At 60.4% G+C, this 22,816-nt stretch overlaps 1 protein-coding gene across 7 annotated transcripts in view; it reads right to left on the bottom strand.

Moving 5' to 3' along the window:
* The window catches only part of RPS6KA2 (ribosomal protein S6 kinase A2), a 131,485-nt gene that overhangs the window by 65,355 nt on the left and 43,314 nt on the right, over positions 1–22,816 (bottom strand). The window contains exon 1 of one of the 7 annotated variants that reach the window (XM_080664455.1): positions 4,307–4,667. The exons of 5 other annotated variants lie outside the window; for them this stretch is intronic. In XM_080664455.1, coding sequence (XP_080520581.1) covers positions 4,307–4,450 — 144 coding nt within the window. In that variant the 5' untranslated portion in view covers positions 4,451–4,667. Of the gene's footprint in view, positions 1–4,306; positions 4,668–22,816 lie in introns of those variants that run through there. One more of the 7 variants, XM_080664456.1, reaches the window with a different exon arrangement.

The raw sequence follows: 22,816 nt of genomic DNA, 5'->3' as shown, positions 1-22,816 counted from the left end.
GCATGGAACATTGTCTCTCCCGGCAGCCTTTTAAATAAGGACGATATTGTTTTAAACTTAAAGTAACGACTGTCACTTTCCCGTTTTTGTCACCAAGTTTTGAATTAAAAAACAAACAAACATTTAAAATTATATATATACTAGGGGCCCGGTGCACAAAATTCGTGCACGGGGGGGGGGGTTGTTCCTCAGCCCAGCCTGCACCCCCTCCAATCTGGGACCCCTCGAGGGATGTCTGACTGCCCGTTTAGGCCCGATCCCACCGGGATCGGGCCTAAACGGGCAGTTGAACATCGCTCTCACAACCCAGGACTGCTGGCTCCCAACTGCTCACCTGCCTGCCTTCCTGATTACCCCTAACCGCTTCTGCCTGCCAGCCTGATCACCCCTAACCACTCCCCTGCCAGCCTGATTGATACCTAACTGCTCCCCTGCCAGCCTGTTTTCCCCTAACTGCCCTCCCTGGAGGCCTGGTCCCCCCCAACTGATCTCCCCTGCAGGCCTCGGTCCCCCCAACTGCCCTCCCCTGCAAGCCTGGTCACCCCTAACTGCCTCCCCTGCAGGCCTGGTCCCCCCCAACTACTCTCCCCTGCAGGCCTGGGTCCCTCCCAACTGCCTTTCCCTGCAGGCCTGGTTGCCCCCAACTTCCCTCCTCTGCTGGCTTGGTCACCCCTAACTGCCCTCCCCTGCAGGCTTCATCGCCCCTAACTCCCCTCCCTTGCAGGCCTGGTCCCTTCCAACTGCCTTCCCTTGCTGGCCATCTTGTGGTGGCCATCTTGTGTCCACATGGGGGCAGGATCTTTGACCACATGGGGGCAGCCATCTTGTGTGTTGGAGTGATGGTCAATCTGCATATTACTCTTTTATTAGATAGGATAGAGGCCTGGTGCACAGGTGGGGGCCAGCTGGTTTGCCCTGAAGGGTGTCCCGGATCAGGGTGGGGGTTCCCTTGGGGCATGGGGCGGCCTGGGCAAGGGGCCTGTGGTGGTTTGCAGGCCGGCCACGCCCCCTGGCGACCCAAGCGGAGGCCCTGGTATCTGGGGTTTATTTATCTTCTACAATTGAAACTTTGTAGCCTGGAGCGGAGCCAAGCCTTCTGCTTGCTCCGTGGCGGCAGCCATTTCTATTGGGATTTATTTATCTTCTATCATTGAAACTTTGTAGCCTTAAGCGAGGCCTGGGCAAGCCAGGGTGTGCGGAAAGCTTGGCTTCCTCCATCACCCGGGGCAACCCTAGCCTCCTGCTCTTTCCAGCTCCGTGGCTGCCGCCATTTCTGTTTGGGTTTATGTATCTTCTATCATTGAAACTTTGTAGCCTTGACTGGAGGCCTAGGCCGGCAAGGGCAGGCGGAAAGCTTGGCTTCCTCCATTGCCAGGGAAACCAAGGCCTCCCTCCTGCTCTCTGTGGCCGTAGCCATCTTGGTTGGGTTTATTTGCATATCAGTTCCTGACTGGCTGGTGGGCGTGGCTTGTGGGTGTAGCAGAGTGATGGTTAATTTGCATATTACTCTTTTATTAGATAGGACTAGAGACCTAGCGCCCTCTTGCAATCCGGGACCCCTCGGGAGATGTTGGACTGCCAGTTTCGGCCTGATCCCCGCAGGCCAGGCCGAAGGACCCCACCGGTGCACAAATTCGTGCACTGGGCCTCTAGTACGCATATAAGATCTTTGGTTAATCTCTTTCGCCCTCCCCCTCCCCCTTTCCCTCTGAGATTCATCAGTCTGTTCCATGTTTCCATGCCTGTGCACTGAGCGCCTGCCCCCTGGTGGTCAGTGCATGTCATAGCTACTGGTCGAACGGTAGCTGAGGCTTCTATATATATAGATGGATTTCAGAGATAAAGGCAGAGAAAGAGAGAGAGAGAGAGAGAGAAACATCAATGATGAGAGAGAATCATGGATCCGCTGCCTCCTGCACACCCCACACTGGGGATGGAGCCCACAACCCAGACATGTGCCCTGACCAGGAATTGAATCGTGACCTCCTGGTTCATAGGTCAATGCTCAACCACTGAGCCATACTGGCTGGGTTCCACACATATTTAAAAATATAAATTTCAAAGAAACAACAAACATTTTTTTCTTGCATAATGTGTTACCTTTTTCATTAGGCCAAACACAGGAAAGATGCATCTGTTAAGTGTTTGAGTCACCCTCCAGTTGGGACAGCCCTCCCCTCCTAAACTCTACCTTCTGGTGAGTGATTCCAGCCTATAACTTAGTGCGAGTATACAGCCAGAGGCAGGCTTCACTGGAGACGACAGGAAGGAGCTGGGCAGGAATATGGACCAACGCCCAGGGCCAGCCACTTGCTAGGTCCCCGAGAGGGGAGGCACCCTGAGGCCAGGATCCGGGTCCTGTATCTCGAGCTACGATGCCCAGAAAAGGGCTGACCCCGTGGCAGGTCCTGGGCAAACACGTGCAGAATGAATTATCTGGTAAGCTTTCAACAAGGCCCCCAGGTTGGCAGGGTTTGCCTGCAGCAGTAGAATGTGATGGAAGACAGCTACCTACGGTTTCAGAAGCATTCCTGGCAGAGGCTGGTGAGCGCACGTGCAGGGAGTGGAGAGCCGTGTCAGTGCCGGTCCTCTTTATTAGTTATTGGTTATTGGTTATTGGTTATTGGTTATTAGTGGCACTTCTCTCCAGCTCGGGGTCGGACGAATGCTCATTGATTACGTGCTGATGGACCGCATTTCTCTCTAGATGGTCAGACCTGCGGCTCTGCTGTTTATCAGAGTTTTTCAGGAATGTCATTTTCACACTGACGAGATGTCATCTCTAACCCCTCCCACCCGTGGCTCCATTATCTTCCTGGCGGCACTCACACAGCCCAGTTCTCCGCGGAACCCTAACTCCAAGGCTAGCGCACCTGCTATGGGATTGCTGACCCTCCGGGGGTCCCCCGGTGTCTCCTTGAGCCCCCGGGAGCCGCTCACCCGTGTGCATGCCTGCCCTCGGGAAGGACGGGGAATGAACGGAGACGGCAGCTGTACCACAAGCCCGGTGCAGGGGTGAGTCAGAGCGTATCAGGCATAAGGGTCTTTGTCAACCCTCGCTGTAACGCGCCCAAGACCCAGGAAAGCACTCATCCCCGTGACCTGATGCCAGATCTGCCCGCCAGCCTCGGCGAGCCGCCCCAGGATTTGACTAATAAGTTGCATTTGTTGGACGTTTTACCGTCGGAAACCAGCCGCGAAGACCCTTCCCGACGCTTTAAGTTGGGACTCGGCGAGGCCATAACAGAAACTTCTGGGACAAGTCCTGCCCTGTTGCTTTCCTGTCTACCCCGAGCTCTGCCCAATGGTCTCCATTGTCACAGAGCCTGCTGTCTCACACCACGGCAGCTTGAACAAAGAAACCAAGATGAAGAATGGGACTTTGTGCCCACGAACTTGACTTCGCGAGAAACGGACAAGCCCGGACCTCCGCAGGGGCCAGCCCTGCCTGTGGCCGGGACAGGACACCTCAAAGGAAACCCCCCCTGTGAGTGGCGCCCTGCCCACACCCCTCCATCGCCTCGGCTCTTCCCACTTGAACGGATGTCACCATTCCGTCATCTATAAGAGTCAACAGTGCGATGTGGACCGGGGGTGAACAGAGTAAGACTGGGTGGCTGAAATAAAGGACACATCCCAGGAGCGTCCGCGGACGACTTTGGAAACCTGAGCAGGGACCGGGCCAGGGCTGGCTCTCCAGGATCCTGGGTCCGGCCGAACCGGTCTCGGCCCGGACCTGCAGGGGATCGATTGCATCAGCACTGCAGACCGGCCAGCGCGCTGGTGCTGCTGTTGATCCATCCTTTCGTGTCCCTTCTCCCCCTGACTCACCCCGCGAACGATCTGCCCCACGCGGGGTACTTGGTGCGGCTCTGGGCGGCGGTCACACACCCACCAGCACAGCGCCGGGCAGGGCCGGGAGGTCCTGCACTTGGGACTTCCCAGGGGCGCCCCCAGAGGAACCGGCCAGCCCTCCTCCCCGGAGCACCGAGGCGACCGCCCCGAATCCTGCCCAGACCGCGGAACAAAACGAGTTAGAAATCCATCCGGGGCAGAGTTTAGTCCCCACGGAGGACCGCGGCCGGTCCCCTTCTCGCCAAGTCCCAGCAATAACCTTGGCTCTTAGGAAAGCGGACCAGCTCTCCCACAACTTCAGCTCTCGGACTGGCAGGCGGCTGTGGGCACCGTGCGTGTGACAATGGGCAGGGCTCGGGATGGCCGGCGACCGCAGCATCTCCGGGGCGCGGGGCGCGGGGCACGGGGCGCGGCGCGGACCTGGACCCTGCGCGCACGGGGGCGACGTTACCTGGAGCCGACTGAGGCTGGAGCTCTTGGAGCGCGACTTCCTGCGCAGGTACACGGAGAAGAACCTGCGCACCGTGAACTTCCTCATGCTCAGCTCCATCGCCCGCGCCCAGCCGGGAGGAGCCGCAGGGCCGAGGACGCGCATCCCCGGCGCAGCCCAGGCGCGGAGGTTAGGTCCGCGGGCGGGCGCGCGTGGCCGCGGAGCCCGGCGGGGCGGCCATCCGCGCGGGGCACGGGCTGCGGGCACAAAGGGCAGGCCGGGCGGCCACAGCGGCCCGGGTGCCAGCAATCCCCCCACCTCCTCCTCCTCTTCCAGCCCCTCCAGCTGCTGCCTCCGGGCGAGGACCAGGCAGCGCTACCTTCGCCAATCAACGCCCGCCGCCCCAGGCGCTCCCGCCTCTTTCTCCGACCCGAAGACCAGCCCCGAGCGACCCCGCCCATCCCCGCCCCGCTCGCTGCTACTACGGCCAATCAGCGCCCGCCGCCACGCCCAGCCACACCCACTCCTTGTTCTCCTCCGCTGCCGCCAATCAGCGCCCGCCGCTCCACGCCCAGGCGCTCACTCCTCCCCCCCTCCTTCCGCGTCGGTAGTACTCACTCCCTGCAGCCCCGCCCCGCCCACGCCCCGCCCGCCGCCAATCAGCACCCTCCGTGGCGCATACCTAATGAGCCCCGCCCAGGACAGCTCCGCTGCGCAGCCCGGGGTGGATGGAGCAGCCGCTCCGCTGCGCCTGCTGCGCGTTCTCGCTTCTGGGGTCTCGGTTCTGCTCCATTAATCCTGCGGGGTTCCTTTTCCCAGCTTAAGGGTGTCATTATGTTTCCTTAACACACACATGCACACACTTTGGCATAATGTTCTCTGTGCCCGACAAAACTTTAATTTTTGATTAGCAAACACTTCTAGGGAATGGAACCAAATCGTGGGAGGGGGGAGGGGGGCGCGTGCGCTCTGCACCCCCCACCCCGCCCGCCCTGCAGGCGGGCACGCAGACCCAGAGGTCCACCCGCCATTCCCGGGTGATGAGAAGATCCCCACGTGGTTGGGGACCGGGCAGCGGGCAGCGCTGGCAAAGCCGCCCTTGGCAGTGGTTGGAGAACAAAGGCACATCCGTTCTCTCTGACCTTCGACTCCATATATAGAATATTATCCAAACGCGTGACCTAGCAGGGCCTGCACGGAGCGTGTCCGGAGGTTGGGCTCTCCGGCCAGCTGCTGGCTGCAGGGCGGCAAGGGATGTGCCTTAAAGGGAAACAGCCTTTTTTTTCTACAAATGCTTGCTGGAGAGCTGGAGGGCTGGAGGCAGTCCCAGATCTGTGAGCAGGACTCTGCGCAGCCTGTCTTGTTTATCTTGGGCAATGCCCACGTGTCGGTGTAAGCTTAGGACCGGGCCCAGCGGTCTCATTAGCATACTGCCACCCGTCCAGTCCCTCAAGCCCCCACGAGTCATGCCATCCGCTGGCAGAAGCAAAAGCTGCATTATACCTGCGACAGGCGACCCGTGCTAAAGTGAATAAGGAGGCGGTGACCCCAATGCGAGCCGGCAAGCTCACGCTGCATCAGGTCCCGGCGAGGCCTCGGGGTTGATGGGCGCTGCAGGCTCAGCGGCCAGCACCGGGGTTTGTGTGGATGCGGGCGCTGCACCGCCTTGCTTGGTGGACTTGGCTCAGTGGCGTGCAGTGGTCCCCCTGGGAACCTACAGTGAAAATACACGTCCAAACCCGTTCCTGCTTCCCTCCAGGGTTCTGCTGGAGGGCGATTATTCCTGTTCTGGGAGCCAGCTTTTCACCCCGCTGTGACCTCCCCACCCCCCACGCACACACCCTACTCTGGCACCCCAGTTCTAAGCAAACGCAAAGGCGGGTGGGGTTATGCACCGGTGCTGCTCTGACAGACACTGGACCGGCGGGTCACCAGGTCACCAGCTCCAGGACCAGGGCGGGGCCATCTCCCCCGAGCTGCTCTGGGAGGGTCTAGCGAGGCCGGGACCTACCGTGTGCCCACTGCCGGCTCAGGGCAAAGGCCCGGGGTGTGACGGGGCCAGAAAAGAAACATCTCCCAGGACAGTCGTGACTCCCCCACACTTGGATGCAAGGACTGTCCTCCTGAACTTGGACCACCCAACAACAAAAAGAGAGAAATCTGCCTTCGTGTTTCACCCGGGGAGTGCCTGTCACTGCTAGGACCCATCTCTGCCTTTGTCGCTGTCCCAGTAAAACAGGTGTGTCAGCCCCCTGCAGCCGCCCATCGGCCACACGGCACGTGTCTCTACAAGGAAGTCCTCCAGACCACCAAGCCAGGCGGGGGGGGGGGGGGGCGGGGGTGCCAGGCCCACTCGCACCTGGGTCCGAATGCTGGAGAAGGACAGCAAACTTCACAAAGGTGGATGCCCAGATGAGGGGGTGCGGGCTTCGGGAGGTGACGTGGAGCTCGGCACACCCCTGGTTACCTCTGGGTCTTGCCGGAGTCTCTGGCTTAAGCACCGCGCAGGGACTGGACCCGCGCGGCTCCATGTCTAAACCACCGGTGGGCTCACAGGCACTCCACTCGGGCCGAGCGATGACTGTGGTCACCTCCAAGCCCAGGGCTGGGCTCCCGTTAGGAACGTAGGAAAGATCACACGGCCCCTGACCCCCAGAGGTCCACATCGCGGGAGGGAGAAGGACAGTGAGGAGACACGCACGATGCGGTTTTTATGCAAAGTGAGGAGACATAGGAGAAATGCTGTGTGCTCCAGCCAGTGCGGCTCAAGGGTGAGCATTGGCCCAGAAACCACGTGGTCATCTGTTTGAGTCCCAGTCAGGGCACATGCCCGGGTTGCAGGCTCGATCCCCAGTGGGGGTGCGTGCAGGAGGCAGCCGATCCATGATGTTTCTCTCTCATCGATGTTTCTATTTCTTTATTCTTTTCCCTTCCTCTCTCTAAAAAAAATAAAAATCAATAAAAACATATTAAAAATATCTAAAAATTTAATTATAAAATTTTAAAAAAGAAATGCTATGTGAACGGAGATCAATGAGAAGTCAATCCTAACTGGAGAAGTCTAGGCGGAGGGGCACTGGGGGTTGAGGAGACATTCCCGGACAGGTAGGGAGGCGGGTTGTCCCAGGCTGCCGGTCAGGGTGACTGAGGACTTGGGAAGACAGGATTTCATGATGACTAATGAACAGTCCTACCCAGGCCCCAGACATAGGCGGTATACAATTTCAACATTTCAAGGACAAATAACGCTGGCAATGAAGCAGATGCTGAGCTGTTCCCCGGCCGGGGAGACCATGCTCCCCGAGAACAGGATCCCCTGCGGGGAGGGGGCACCTCCCTCGTGTCCAGCCCCACCATGACCTCTGTGGTCTGGGGGGACATGGCAGCATGGGGCTGGCGTCCGGAGCACCGCGCAGGGTGGACGCTGCTCGGGGGCGCAGAGGGGCTGTTCGCCGAGTGAGGGGGGGCGCAGAGGGGCTGTTCTCCTCTACTCACAGGGCTGGTGTGGGAGGAGACGGGTGCAGGCCAGAGGGGCGCCGGAGACAGCTCTCGTCACCCCGCCTGTTCCCGGGGAGCTTGCGAGGACGATGGACAATAATGGAGCGTCTGATCTAACCGTGTGGACCAGGGATAGGGACCTTTCTCCTGCCAGGGGCCATTAGGGTCTTTATAACATCACTCGCAGGCCATACACAATGACCCACTTAGACACGAGTCTGCTCCATCTGGTCAAACATTTCATTACCTCCCCCTAATGCCTTGGCAGGGCCAGACCAGGTGAACTCGGGGGCCTTATACGGCCCGAGGGCCGGACGCTCCCCACCCCTGGTTTATACGGAAACTCAGCGGTGAGTGGAGAAATGGGAGCTGCTTTGGGTTGGTCCAAGCCGATACACAGATTACAGAGGGCCTCTGAAAGGGAGGGCGTCGGCAGGGAGAAGAGACAGATTAAGACCATAGCAGGAAGGGTTTCTGCGTCCCAACAAGGAAAAATAAAGCCCTCACCACAGGGACGTCTCTCAAGTCCTGGAATGAGCACAAAGGAGAATGCCAAGTCCCTGCCAACAGTCTTTTCAGCCAGAAATGTGCATCGTTTAAAGAGACCTCATAGGCTCCCATCGAGATGGTCACTCGCTGCACACGGACGAGAAACGCTCGGGGACAGGAGGTCCCGTAGGCCGCAGCCCGCCGCCCTGCCTGTGGCCCATCGCCCCCTGGCCCCAGTCAGAGGAAGGGAGGCAGGCGGGCCCCGATCTTGGCTCTGCATGGATTACACGTGTGGAACGCGGTGTCCTGAGACACACAGAAGTGCTGCCTAAAACGAGGGGAAATCCTCATCCTTGGAAAGCATGGCTGACCCAATAGTCAGTGGGGGAACGAATTCAGGCCAAATTGGAGGCCGAGGCGATATTCCCCAGTGTTGTGAGGGGCACCTGTCGGGGAGTCTGTCAGTCCCGTGACCTGTGGCCAAGGTTTCACAGGCCTGGAGAATGGGGGGGACTGGAGAAGGCCGGCCACAGGGTGGGAGGGGAGAGAGCCCCCTGCAGAGGTCAGGACCCTCACGGAGCGCGCTGTAAGGAGAGCAGGGGCGACCCCTCTGCAGCGACAGCAGCGCCTCCGTGTGCGCTGGAGGCGGCGAGGGGGAGGGTGGGGGTGGGGGGTGGGGTGGGCGGGGGCTCTTTCCTCCCAGATTCCTGCAGCTCCCCTGGGAGACCATCCCCCTCCCCACTCCCTGGGGTGCGAGGGGGGGGGGCCCTGAAAAACGCCCAGCCAAGAATCAAATCGACTTTTCAACGGGCCCCGATGGAAGCACCCCAAGGACCAGGCACAGGCAGTGTCCGTCCCCTGAGACGCGCCTTAGACCGGTCTCAGAGCTCACAAGACCTGCAGGCGACCGAAGCGCCGGACGTGTGAAGAGGAGGCAGAGTGTGGCACCCTCTGCGCGCCGAGCCAGCCAGAAAGCCGACTTTAAAAGCAGCAACTGCAGCGGGAGGGTGATGTCCATGCAGAGGTTTCCAATCCATTTCATCTCCCAGCAGGGAAACGACTCCAGTTCGGCGGCACGCCAGGAAATACGTATTTTGCCAAATTGACAAGAGAACAGGTGTGATTCTGGTTCGTTCGCACCGGACAGCTATTGTGCTGGCTGCTGTCATGTTTCCCCTTGACAGCCTAAGGAGAAGGCGGCCGCGCCCCTGACGAAGGAGTCGGGGACGGCACGCGTGAGGCATCCTCGAGGCGCGTGGCTGGTGCCTGCACATCCAAGACGGGCTAGCCCGGCCGGCGTGGCTCCGTGGTTGGGCGTCGACCTAGGAACCAGGAGGTCATGGTTCGACTCCTGGTCAGGGCAACATGCCCGGATTGCAGGCTCGATCCCCAGTGTGGGGCGTGCAGGGGGCAGCCGATCCATGATTCTCTCTCATCACGGATGCTTCTATCTCTCTCTCCCTCTCCCTTCCTCTCTGAAACTAATAAAAATATTTGAAAAAAACAAACCAACATCAAGATGGGCTGAACGGACAGACGGGTGGGCCGGCCCGGGCAGCTAGTGTGCCGCGGGACAGAGTGTAGAACGAAGACCCGCGGCGAAAAGTCAGCTGCCCTTTCTCTTCGCCCCCGTTTCTCAGCCAGGAGTTGACACATCACCTGGGCTAGCGGAGGGGACACGCCAGTGACCCTAAATCATACTCCCAGGTTTGCTAGGGACACGAGGCAGCTGCTGTGCACACACAGAGAATTCCTCCGTGGAGAACGGGTGTGGGGTCTCCGTGGCACAGCCTGACGTTCCACACGGTGCAGCCCACACTTCCGAGCCCCTGTGTCCCTGGCACCATGCCAGCTCCCAGCCCACGACATCACGGCTCCTATGAGCAGCCTGCGGGCGCGTGCCTGCCCGGGACGGCCGCTGGGGGTCTGAGGCTCCTGCCGGGAAACAGGGGTGATAGCCGGGTCGCCCCATCTTTTCAGGAGGGATTGGATGTCAGCCGCAGAGATGAGAGCAGTGCAGAGGCACTCCAGCTTGGAAGCATTGAAGCAGCAGCTTGAAAACGTGGAAAATTCCATGCAGTCGAGGTTTGGGAATTCTCTGTTTCCACGTGGTGGCGGTGTGACGGGTGGGGTTGGTGTCCCCCGCTCTGTATCTACAACAGTCACTCCGCCACCTGCCCCCCGCCCCCACCACCACCTCTGTAAGGTCCCTGTCCCCCTCCTGAAGGCTCAGCCACCAGCTCTGACGTGGTGCCTAGCCCGGGGCCTCTCGGCCCTCCCCCCTGCACACCCCTAGGCATCGCTTCCATCGCCTTGTCCCAGGTCCCCCCTGGGCAATGTCTGCAGACGCCCTTCCCCTGCGCAAGCACCACTCAGGCCTAAGGGCCCGCTGACCTCCTTCCTGTGGTCCCACCAGTCCAGTCGGCACGTCACTCACAGATTAGCACCCCTACCCTGGGCAGCGCCCCCTGCTGTGCCACCAGGGCGAACGCAAACTCAAGTCCCACTCAAAGGCCCATTCTTTTTTTTTTTTTTAAATATATTTTATTGATGTTTCACAGAGAGGAAGGGAGAGGGATAGAGAGCTAGAAACATCGATGAGAGAGAAACATCCATCAGCTGCCTCCTGCACGCCTCCTACTGGGGATGTGCCCGCAACCAAGGTACATGCCCTTGACCGGAATCCAACCTGGTTCACTTCAGTCCGCAGGCCGACGCTCTATCCACTGAGCCACACCGGTCAGGGCTCAAAGGCCCATTCTTGTCCCCATCTGCCCTCAAGCTCATCTCTCCAGTCCAGCGGGCCCGGGCAGCTGTGTCCGGGTCACCTTCCCGCCTTGTCCTGCCCTGGCGCCCCTGCCCCGCCCTCCCACCCTAGTCCCTGCCTCCAGGCGTCCTCTCCACCGTTTAAGGTGAACCTCAAACAGGCCCTTTTATCTATGCGTCTCCTGTTCCCAGTTAGAGAAAACGAGGGCTTCTCCCACGAACCTGTGTGGCTATCATCCTGACGATGATACTGGAACGGGCGTCCCAATGGTTTGTTTCTGTGTCACCCTTCCCGTTAAATCAGGCGCCACAACGGACAGGGTGCCGCCTCGGTCACCCCCACAGCCTCCGCTCCCGACAGCGCCTTGCGCTCCCTGGCAGGGGCTCAGAAAGGGGCCGTGTGCGAGCTGATGAGGAGACCACGGCGTTGGGAGACCCCTCGCGCCTCGCCCGGCCCGGGAACCCCTGTGCACGAGGGCGGGACCCCAGCGACTCCAAGGACAGCGCCGAGCACCCTGGCCTGGCCTGGCAGGACCCCGGGGCTCGGGCCTGTTCTGCGGCGCTCCTAACACGGGGCTCGGCGCAGGCTGCGTGGGGTCAGACCTCCCGCTGGCGGGCAGGAGGGCGTGGAGGGCAGGGCCACCGCAGTCTGTAAGTTCTGCTGATGTTAATCCTCATGCCCTTAGGGAAGCGTGGGGCTCAAGGCCGACGTGTGAGATGGGGTCACCGATCGCGCGCGTCCTTAACACGGGGACGCTGCCGCGAGGAAGATGCCCCAGCATCGTGTTCCTTCTTCCTGCTCCGAATGATGGCAGTTCCCGCCCCAGCTGCTCTGCAAGGGCCCTGCCTCCGTGGGCGGGGGAGAGGCCTCCCCCGGGTTCTATATTGGGGTCTCCACGGAATCTCATTATCGCACTCTCCCTCCTAGACTTGGAAACAGTGCCGCGTCCCCTCTGCCGGGGACTGGGACAGGGACACGGGGACTCTGGCTGCCCAGAGGCATGGGGGGTGGAGTAGAAAGGGGCATGGGGGATCAGAAAGAACGGGGGGGGGGGGCAGGGGAGTGGAGGAGAGGGGGGAGGGGGGAGGAAGAGAGGGGCAGGGGGTGGGAAGGGTGGGGAAAGGGGAGCATGGGGGGTGGGGGAGAGGGAGGCAGGGGTTGGGGGTGAGGGGGGATGGGGAACAGGGGAGAAGGAGGCAGGGGGTGGGGGAGAGGGAGGGCGGGGGGGGCAGAGGAGAGGGAGGCAGGGGGGAGGGAGGCAGGGGGACAGGGGAGAGGGAGGCAGGGGGGAGGGAGGCATGGGGGGTGGGGGGCAGGAGAGAGGGAGGCATGGGGGATGGGGGCCGGGGGAGAGGGAGGCATGGGGGAAGGGGGGCCGGGGGAGAGGGAGGCATGGGGGATGGGCGGCGGGGGAGAGGGAGGTGGGTGGGGGGAGGGAGGAGGGGGGTGGGGCGGGGCGGGGGAGCTGGACCAACTTTCCTCCTGCTCTGTTTACTGCCATCACTTGAGGGTCACGAGCCGATTTCTTCTCGGACCTGTGTCCCGTGTTCACCACAGCCTGTCTCAGACACAAAGCCGGCGGCATCCTGCCCCTAATGCTGTGCGCGAAGGGAAACTGAGTCACAGAGAGGAGCCTGGGCTACGTGGGCTGGGGAAGGGCACCCGAGTCCTCCTCCCGCCACGGCCCCTTGAGAGTCTAAGTGACTCCCATCGCCCAGTGTCCCCTGGGTGCGCGGGTCAGACCTGGGAGCGCGGCTTAGACCTGGGAGCGCGGGTCAGACCTGGGTGCGCGGGTCAGACCTGGGACGGGCTGCGTGCAGACGGCTTCGCGGAGGGACCCGGGTGGGGCGAGTGGGGAGGCTCGGACGGGTTGGGGCTGTCCCGGGACGGCCTTCCTGTGTGTCTGGGGGAGCCCCTGTCACGGTGGCCCTGCCCCCGCCTGGAATGGCCCCGCCGGCCGGTCCTGCCCCTGTGGCCCGTGACCCCCTCTCCTCCGGCTCCTCGCAGGGCTGCGCACTCCGTCCCCGGAACCCGCTTTGCTCAGGGTCCCAGTTAGGTCGGAACCCGCCTCTCCGGGTTCACGGGGAGACTTCTCCTGCAGCTGAGAGCCCGTCTTTTCCGCGGGGAGAAGCAGAACGCTGCTTCCCCTCCGAACTGACCATCTGCAGCCGCCCGCAGCTCAGCAAGCACAGGCGGGCGCGTGGGCAGCGAGGCGGAGACGCCGCCAGGCCTGGGCGCGGCGTTATGTAAGCGCACCTGCGAGCAGGCCGTGGCACACCCGGAGGCTGGCATCCACTCGCCCGTGTGTTTCGAAGGCTGGCCAAGGACTTGTCAGGTCCACGGGCTGTGTTCTTGCTCCGTGGAACACGTTCCCCCCGGCAGACAGCTCTCCCCGGAGGCCGGGGAACCCACGGAAAGCCACGGGAGCTGTTATCTGCGGAGGCGGAGACAAAGCTGCCTCCAAGCACCCCACGCTGCCACCGAGACCTGGCGACGGCGACCCAACGTGCCCGTCACTCACCCTGCGCAGAGTCCGCGGGGGTGGCAGCCACCCTCACGCGGGTTCTTCCTGCTGTTGATCCTCACCCGGGGATATGTTTCCACAGGTTTTAGGGAGAGAGGAAGAGAGAGGGAGAGACAGAGAGAAACACCGATGTGCGAGAAACACATTTGCCTGGTCGCCTCCTGCATGAGCCCGACCAGGGCCCGGGCTGGGGAGGAGCCTGCCAGCGAGGTACGTGCCCTGGACCAGAACCGAACCCGGGACCCGCTGGTCCGCAGGCCGACGCTCTGTCCACTGAGCCACCGGCCAGGGCGGGACTCTGAACCAGTAGCTGCGGCTGCCTGGCGAATGGTGACAGCGCTGTTTCCGTAGCGACGTGGGCTGGCGGGGGCGGACACTGCATGCTGCTGGCGACGGTTCGTTTAGGCCCGTGGTCGGCAAACGGCGGCTCGCGAGTCACAGGTGGCTCTTTGGCCCCTGGAGGGTGGCTCTTCCACAAAATACCATGGCCTGGGCGAGTCTATGTTGAAGAAGTGGCGTTAGAAGAAGTTTAAGTTTAAAAAATGTGGCTCTCCAAAGAAATGTCCATCGTTGTGCTGTTGGTATTTGGCTCTGTGGACTGATGAGTTTGCCGACCCCTGTCCTAGGGGTTCCCAGCTGGTGTTGCCCAGAGCAGAGGAACGGGACCTTTCATTAAGGGGCGCACAGCACAAGGAGGCTCTCCTGTCCTCAGCCCCCCTGCACCCCGCAGAGCGGGGCCTCCCTCCTGGCAGCCCCGCCCACTGCCCTCCCCCTCCCCCCTCCCCCACGCCCGGCTCCGCAGCCCTGCCCCTCGCCCTCCACAGCCCTGCCCCTCGCCCGGCCTGGCTTTGCTCACCCTCCCCTCGCTGCTCGGTTCCCTCTGAGGGGTTACTCATGTCCATCAACTCCTCAGGCTCGTTCGTGGTCCGAGCACCAGGCAGACTGGGCCCCTCAATCAGATGCAGAAAGACAGCATCTGCTTTGTGCCCGGCGGGTGGGGCTCAGTGGGTGAGCGCTGAGCCAGGAACCGAGAGGTCACTGGTTCGATTCCCGGTCACGGCACATGCCCAGGACGTGGGCTCGATCCCCTGTGGGGGGCCTGCAGGAGGCAGTTGATCGATGATGTGTCTCTCTCATCTGTGTTTCTATGTCTCTACCCCTCTCATTTCCTCTCTCTCTAAAAAAAAAAATAATAATAAATCAATAACAGGAAAAGGACTCTCATGCCACCAGCGCCGAGAGAGCTGGTGAGCCGGGTGCGTGACATCTCTTCCTGGAAAAGCACACACGTGTCCCTCACCTCGTGTCTAAACGGGACATGCAGAGGGCGAGCGGCCCACCCTGGCCCAGGGGTCGTGCTGCTGATGGAACAGCTCACAGTGGAAGAGAGAGCGATGAGGGCCGAGCTTGGCTCCGAGAGGCCCCGCCCACTCCCGCCGGCTTCCTAGGCAGGGGTCGGCAAACTCATTGGTCAACAGAGCCCAATATCAACAGGACAACGACTGACATTTCTTTGGAGAGCCACATTTTTTAACCTTAAACTTCTTCTGACGCCACTTCTTCCAAATAGACTCGCTCAGGCCGTGGTATTTTGTGGAAGAGCCACACTCCAGGGGCCAAAGAGCCGCAGGTGGCTCGCAAGCTGCAGTTTGCCGACCACGGTCCTAGGGCATCGCAGGAACAGTGGGCTCGGGGTATGGCTCTTGCGGGGGGGGGGGGGCGCGCCCCAAGACGGGGAATCGGGGACAGCACCGACCAGGGAGCAATCAGTCCCACAGAAAGTCGGCCTGTGCCTCCGTCTCCCACCCGCACCCGCTGTGTGCATGACCCCGTGTCAGGCATGACCCCGTGTCAGGCATGACCCCGTGTCAGCCGTGACACACGCTCGGGGAGGAGTAAGGACAGTCCAGGAACGTGAGCCCAACCTCACACCCTGACCGGGGCCCGGTAACCGAGGGCCCGGTACGAGCCCCCCACGCTCTCCCCGTGACCGTGCGTGGAGGCTGTCCCCTGCAGGTCCCACGATGGTCCAGTCAGGGAGCCCCTGCCCTCGTGGTCGCCTTCCTCCTCCGTACCCGCTGCCAGCGACAATGAAGCTATTTCCCTCTCAGAGGCCTCGGTGGCTCCCACGGGACCACGGAGCATCCGCTGAAGAGGGACAGATGTCCCAGACGAAGCACTAATGAGGCCGGAAGAAACAGTGTCCCATATGCTGACACATTAAGACACAAAGTCCCATTTCAATGCCAGCCTATTAATTAAAAGGCAAAATTAAAATTAGGTGGGGTCCCTCATTAAGTCTTCCATTTAAACACCAGCTGACAACACTAGTTGCACGATGATTCTCCCCGCACCCCCCGTTCCCCGCGGCCCGGATTCTGGAAGGACTCCTGGTGACGGGACATCACAGGGGGCGGGTGCCTCCCACAGCGAGCCCACCTGCCCCACACCGTGGCCGTCCACAGAGAGCCCACACACCCCACACCTGGCTGTCCACAGAGAGCCCACACATCCCACACCGTGGCTGTCCACAGAGCCCACCTGCCCCACACCGTGGCCTTTCACAGAGCCCACATGCCTCACACCGTGGCCGTCCACAGAGAGCCCACACATCCCACACCTGGCTGTCCACAGAGCCCACACATCCCACACCGTGACCATCCACAGAGAGCCCACCTGCCCCACACCTGGCCTCCCACAGAGAGCCCACCTGCCCCACACCTGGCTGTCCACAGAGCCCACCTGCCCCACACCGTGGCCGTTCACAGAGCCAACATGCCTCACACCGTGGCCATCCACAGAGCCCACACATCCCACACCATGGCCGTCCACAGAGAGCCCACCTGCCCCACACCTGGCCTCCCACAGAGAGCCCACCTGCCCCACACCTGGCCGTCCACAGAGCCCACACATCCCACACCATGGCCGTCCACAGAACCCACACACCCCGCACCTGGCTGTCCACAGAGAGCCCACACATCCCACACCGTGGCCATCCACAGAGCCCACCTGCCCCACACCTGGCTGTCCACAGAGAGCCCACACATCCCACACCATGGCCATCCACAGAGCCCACCTGCCCCACACCTGGCTGTCCACAGAGAGCCCACACATCCCACACCATGGCCATCCACAGAGAGCCCACACATCCCACACCATGGCCATCCACAGAGAGCCCACACATCCCACACCGTGGCCATCCACAGAGAGCCCACACATCCCACACCGTGGCCGTCCACAGAGAGCCCACACATCCCACACCGTGGCCGTCCACAGAGCCCACACATCCCACACCGTGGCCATCCACAGAGAGCCCACACATCCCACACCATGGCCATCCACAGAGAGCCCACACATCCCACACCATGGCCATCCACAGAGCCCGCACACCCCACACCTGGCTGTCCACAGAGAGCCCACACATCCCACACCGTGGCCATTCACAGAGCCCACACATCCCACACCGTGGCCATCCACAGAGAGCCCACACATCCCACACCGTGGCCGTCCACAGAGAGCCCACACATCCCACACCGTGGCCGTCCACAGAGCCCACACACCCCACACCTGGCTGTCCACAGAGAGCCCACACATCCCACACCATGGCCATCCACAGAGAGCCCACACATCCCACACCATGGCCATCCACAGAGCCCGCACACCCCACACCTGGCTGTCCACAGAGAGCCCACACATCCCACACCGTGGCCATTCACAGAGCCCACACATCCCACACCGTGGCCGTCCAGAGAGCCCACATGCCCCACACTGTGACCATCCACAGAGCCCACATGCCCCACACCATGACCATCCACAGAGCCCACACACCCCACACTGTGACCGTCCACAGAGCCCACACACCCCTCACCGTGACCATCCACAGAGCCCACACGCCCCACACCGTGACCATCCACAGAGCCCACACGCCCCACACTGTGACCATCCACAGAGCCCACATGCCCCACACTGTGGCTGTCCACAGAGTCCACACGCTCCACACCGTGACCAACGCCCCACACCTGGCCATCCACAGAGTCCACACGCTCCACACCATGACCAACGCCCCACACTGTGACCGTCCACAGAGCCCACACGCTCTGCACCATGACCATCCACGGAGCCCACACGCCCCATACCGTGACCATCCACAGAGAGCCCACACGCTCTGCACTGTGGCCATCCATGGAGCCCACACGCCCTGCACTGTGACCATCCACAGAGAGCCCCCATGCTCCACACCATGACCATCCACAGAGCCCACATACCCCACACTGTGGCCATCCACAGGATGACACATGCCCTGCACCGTGGCTGTCCACAGGACGACAGGGCTGAATTACAGGACGGGACTGTGTCTTTTCTTTACTACCCTGTGAAGAAACTGCTTGCTTCCACATTTTGTTTTTCTTTCCTAAACGACTGGAACTATAGAAGGAGGGTGGTTCAGGGCTGTGTCCCCGAAGGTGGTGACAGGCGTGCACTGTGGAGACTGTCCACCCCTGGGGGCCTCTCGCTCCAGCCCGCGTCCACCTGCCCTCTGGCCTGGCGCCAACCATGTGGGCAGGGACAGCGCCTCCGGGACCTCAGACCCCGGGTAGGGAAACGGGGAGGCCTGCTCTCACTGACCGGCTGAGGGAGTGGAATCCAAGGGAATTATGGGTGCTCAGAAATGACTTCTATGGAGGAGGAGGCACCGGCTGAGGGCCAGGCGCCGAGGAACTTACACGCGTGCTAATTGCTTTATGGCGCTAATGACAGTGGTTCTCATGTCACATGCAGACATGCCATTTGTTAAAAGTAGAGACTCTTACTTATGGAATCAGCACTATTATTTTGGTCTGTCCTCTTACAGGAGTGTGCGTCGGCCTGCAGCTGTGTGTGTGTGTGTGTGTGTGTGAGAGAGAGAGAGAGAGAGAGAGAGAGAGAGAGGGAGAGATTGCTGAGCACAGATACTGAGGACCGTGTGAGTGTCTGCTGGCACACACCTGGGGAACCGCCTCGCTGGGAGCCTCGGTGCTGTTTGGAGAGACACATGCACCCCACCATTAGGGTTCACTCCCAGGAAGTGCTGCACCCCTGAACCAAGCGCTGACAGCCGGCATCTTGTAAGCCCGATCTCTTCACTCAGCATCGGACAACAGCGCTTATTCCACAGCCTCTGAGGGGTGCACAACACCCACCCATGTGGGCAACGTCATGTGACCTCCCCCTCACTTATTTCTAAGTGAAAAAGTAACGGGGCAAGGAGCACTCGAACATAAACCACTAATGAATGTCTTACTGTGCCCTTAGAATAAACACGTTCCTACACATTGGAACACTGAGTTAAAAGTCACAACAATTTGGAGGTGAATAATACATGTTCAGTTGCTTTCCACAAGCTTGAAGCAATTCATGCCCCACCCCCACTCCCAGCAGAGCTAACACACATCACTCAAAGCGCACCTGCCAATGGTAGCACATGGCCAACACGCATGGCCAACGCCCATGGCCAACACCCATGGCCAACACCCATGGCCAACACGCATGGCCAACACGCATGGCCAACGCCCATGGCCAACACGCATGGCCAACACCCATGGCCAACACCCATGGCCAACACGCATGGCCGAAACCTGTTTACTGACTGAACTGGCATCTGTGATTATTAGTGTGTAAAAATGCTGGGGGTGTTCGCATTATGTTTCTATTTTGTAAATCACGTCCATGTCTCTGGCCCATTTTGTTTTCGAAGTTTGTCTTCTTTTTAAATATATTTTTATTGATTTCAGAGAGGAAGGGAGAGGGAGAGAGAGAAACATCCATGATGAGAGAGAATCATGGATCAGCTGCCTGCCTCCTGCACGCCCCACACTGGGGATCGAGCCTGCAACCCGGGCCTGTGCCCTGACCCGGAATCGAACTGTGACCTCCTGGTTCATAGGTCGATGCTCAACCCCTGAGCCATACAAGCTGGGTGGAGAATTTGTATTTTGCTTATTCTCTCTCATTGATGTTTTCTTTTTCTCTCTCTCTCTCTCCCCCTCTCCCTTCCTCTCTGAGATCAATAAAAAGGTATTTTAAAATAAAAAATTCCCGGTCCCGAGAGCCTGCCTTCCGTCACGACGTGACCCCGGTAACACAGTTAGACTGAGGTCAAAGCGGAACCCACGCGCAACGCCCCCCCAACCCCCCCGCCCCCGTCCACCTCACTCCCAGGGCCCTGATCAGAAAAGAGCGGCGATGAGGGATCCCAGAATAGAAACGTTATTGGAACATGAGGCCGTGTTCTCACCACCGATTGATCCAGAAGCGACGGAACCAGGAGGCTGACTCTCGTCAGACGTCCTCATCTGGGTCACCTGAGTGCGCCCGGCCCGTGTCCTCCGTGCATCAGAACGAGGGGGCGTCCGGGGCGTCTCCCCGGGGAACGGAAACGCTCTCTCTAAGGTTGTTGATGGATATGAACCCGCTCACGTCAATCACTGAGCCCCACTGAGTTAAGTGGTCGGTCAGGTGCCTGAACCTGCACACTTGTCTGTTCTGTGGAAATGCAGGGAAGTGCCATTTTTAACATATATATATATATTTTCCTTGATTTCAAAGAGGGAGGAAGAGGGAAGGAGAGATGGAAACATCAGTGACGAGAGAACCATGGACTGGCTGCCTCCTGCACGCCCCGGCCCTCAACATCTGCTGTGGACTCTGCTCTGAAATTGACAAGGTAAAGGGAGTGATGAGAAGTCAGGTGAGGACACCGGGCTGATGGGAAATCTGATATCGGGGGCCCCAGGAGGCTGCCCCCCGACACCGAGGTCGGGGCTGGAGCTGGGCCGTGGTGTCTGCCCAACCAGGAACCTGGAGGCGAGCTCGCTCCAAATCGCCCATCCTGACCCGGCCTCAGAGGTCGGGGTCGGGGCCTGAGGTCACGAGGGAGGTCCAGACTGACCGGACAGAACGGGACAGGCCTGACAGGGCCGCCCCCACAGAGAAGGGGGTCTGAAACCAGGCATCGCCCAGGCCCAGCCTCGCCACCTCTGATGGGCGCGCAGAGCCACGTGCAGCTGCCTGCCCTGGGCCTCCCAGCGACGCGTCGCCTGTGGGTCTATCCTAGGTCCATCTGGGAAAACATGACGGAAGAAAAACTGTGTTCGAGCGTCATCGGTGGGGCCCCCAGGCCGCCTCCACCAGGGGGTGCGGGCATTGAGAAGGCGGAGGCCGGGGGGGGGGGGCCCCTAACTGGTTTGGCTCAGTGGATAGAGCGTCGGCCTGCGGACTGAAAGGTCCCAGGTTCGATTCCGGTCAAGGGCGTGTACCTTGGTTGTGGGCACATCCCCAGTAGGGGGTGTGCAGGAGGCAGCTGATCGATGTTTCTAACTCTCTATCCCTCTCCCTTCCTCTCTGTAAGAAATCAATAAAATATATTTAAAAATATATATATCTATATATAGCCGAAACCGGTTTGGCTCAGTGGATAGAGCGTCGGCCTGCGGACTGAGGGGTCCCAGGTTTGGTTCCGGTCAAGGGCGTGTACCTTGGTTGCAGGCGAATCCCCAGTGGGGGTTGTGCAGGAGGCAGCTGATCGATGTTTCTAACTCTCTACCCCTCTCCCTTCCTCTCTGTAAGAAATCAATAAAATATATTTAAAAATAAAAAATTTGAGTGGCGCCTAACTGGTGTGGCTCAGTGGATAGAGCGCCGGCCTGCGGACTGAAGGGTCCCGGGTTCGATTCTGGTCACCGGCATGTACCTTGGTGGCGGACACATCCCCAGTGGGAGGTGTGCAGGAGGCAGCTGATCGATGTTTCTCTCATCGATGTTTCTCACTCTCTATCCCTCTCCCTTCCTCTCTGTAAAAAATCAATAAAATATGTTAAAAAAAAAATTTGAGAAGGCGGGGGCGGGGGCCGGGGGGCCGGGGGAGAGGAGACAGAGCGGTGTAAGGGCTGCCTCTGTGATTCCTACCCCCGACCTCCCAAACTCAGGGGGAGAAGCCAGCGCCAATGACACCCCTCATCTGTTAGCTAACGCCCGATAATTAGCATCCTTCGCCAGCTGCCCACAGAGGCTCCTAGGAAGATGCTGGCTCTTATTATTCCCTGAATCCCCGTGAGCACTGAGCTATCCAGGTCACGTCACCCCCTCTCCCCGGGAGACACACCAAGCCCCCCAGGGATGCCTGGAGCCGGGAGCGGCGGGTTGCAAACTCTACGTTGTCCCCGCACCCACAGACCCGCTCTCTTCCCGAGCATTTCCAGGCTTCCTTCTGGGTCCTCCGGGATCCCACCCTGGGCCTCGGCCGCTCTGCTTTTGTTAGTTCTCACCTGAGCATGTTTTCCCCATAGATTTTTTCAGAGACCACGGAAGAGCGGGAGGGAGAGAGAGAGGGAGGGGAAGACATCGATGCGAGAGAGACACGTGGTTGGCTGCCTCCCGCACGCCCCCCACCAGGGCCAGGGATAGAACCCGCAGCCCAGGCACGTCCCCTTCACTGGAAATCGAACTAGCGACCCTTTGGTTCACAGGCCGACGCTCTAACCACTGAGCCACCGACCAGGGCCGGGCTGGTATGGAATGGAGCTGGTCCCTTGGGTCTGGGTGTCTGTGTGGGTGTGGATTCTGCCCTCCCCTCCCGCACAGCCTGCTTTTAGGGTCTGAGGGTCTCCATGGAGGTGGGTGGGACCCTGGAGCCGCCCTAGGGCTGAGCGGCCTCACACCCACAGTTCCAGGGGTCCTCAAACTACGGCCCGCGGGCCACATGCGGCCCGCCGAGGACATGGATCCGGCCCGCCGGGTGCCGCTGCCTGTCCTGCTTAGCAGCCGACGCGTCCCGGGCCCGCAGTGCGCATAGGAATTTGTTCATAGATTTTTTTTTAAACTATAGTCCGGCCCTCCCATGGTCTGAGGGACAGGGAACTGGCCCCCTGTTTAAAAAGTGTGAGGACCCCTGGTATACCGATGAATGCGAGGGGAGGGGGCTCGACAGTCAGCCGTGTCAGGGCAGGGCCCCCGCTGGCTTGGAAGGCACAGGGGTGGCGGGAAGAGATGGCAAACCCACGCCCCGGCAGACGGAAGGATTCGATTGCGGTCAGGGCACAGGCCCGGGCTGCGGGCTCCACCCCCAGCGTGAGGCGGCAGGAGGCAGCTGGCCAGTGCTTCTCTCATCACGGATGTTCCTCTCTCTCTCCCTCTCCTTTCCTCTCTGAAATCAATAATAATAATAAAAAACATTGAAAAAGAGGGAGAGATGGCAAACCCTCACTACGCTGGCCAT

This window comes from Plecotus auritus (assembly GCF_963455305.1).
Source record: "Plecotus auritus genome assembly, chromosome: 4".
Classification (NCBI taxonomy): Eukaryota; Metazoa; Chordata; class Mammalia; order Chiroptera; family Vespertilionidae; genus Plecotus; species Plecotus auritus.
This window is presented reverse-complemented; position numbering and strand designations above follow the sequence as displayed.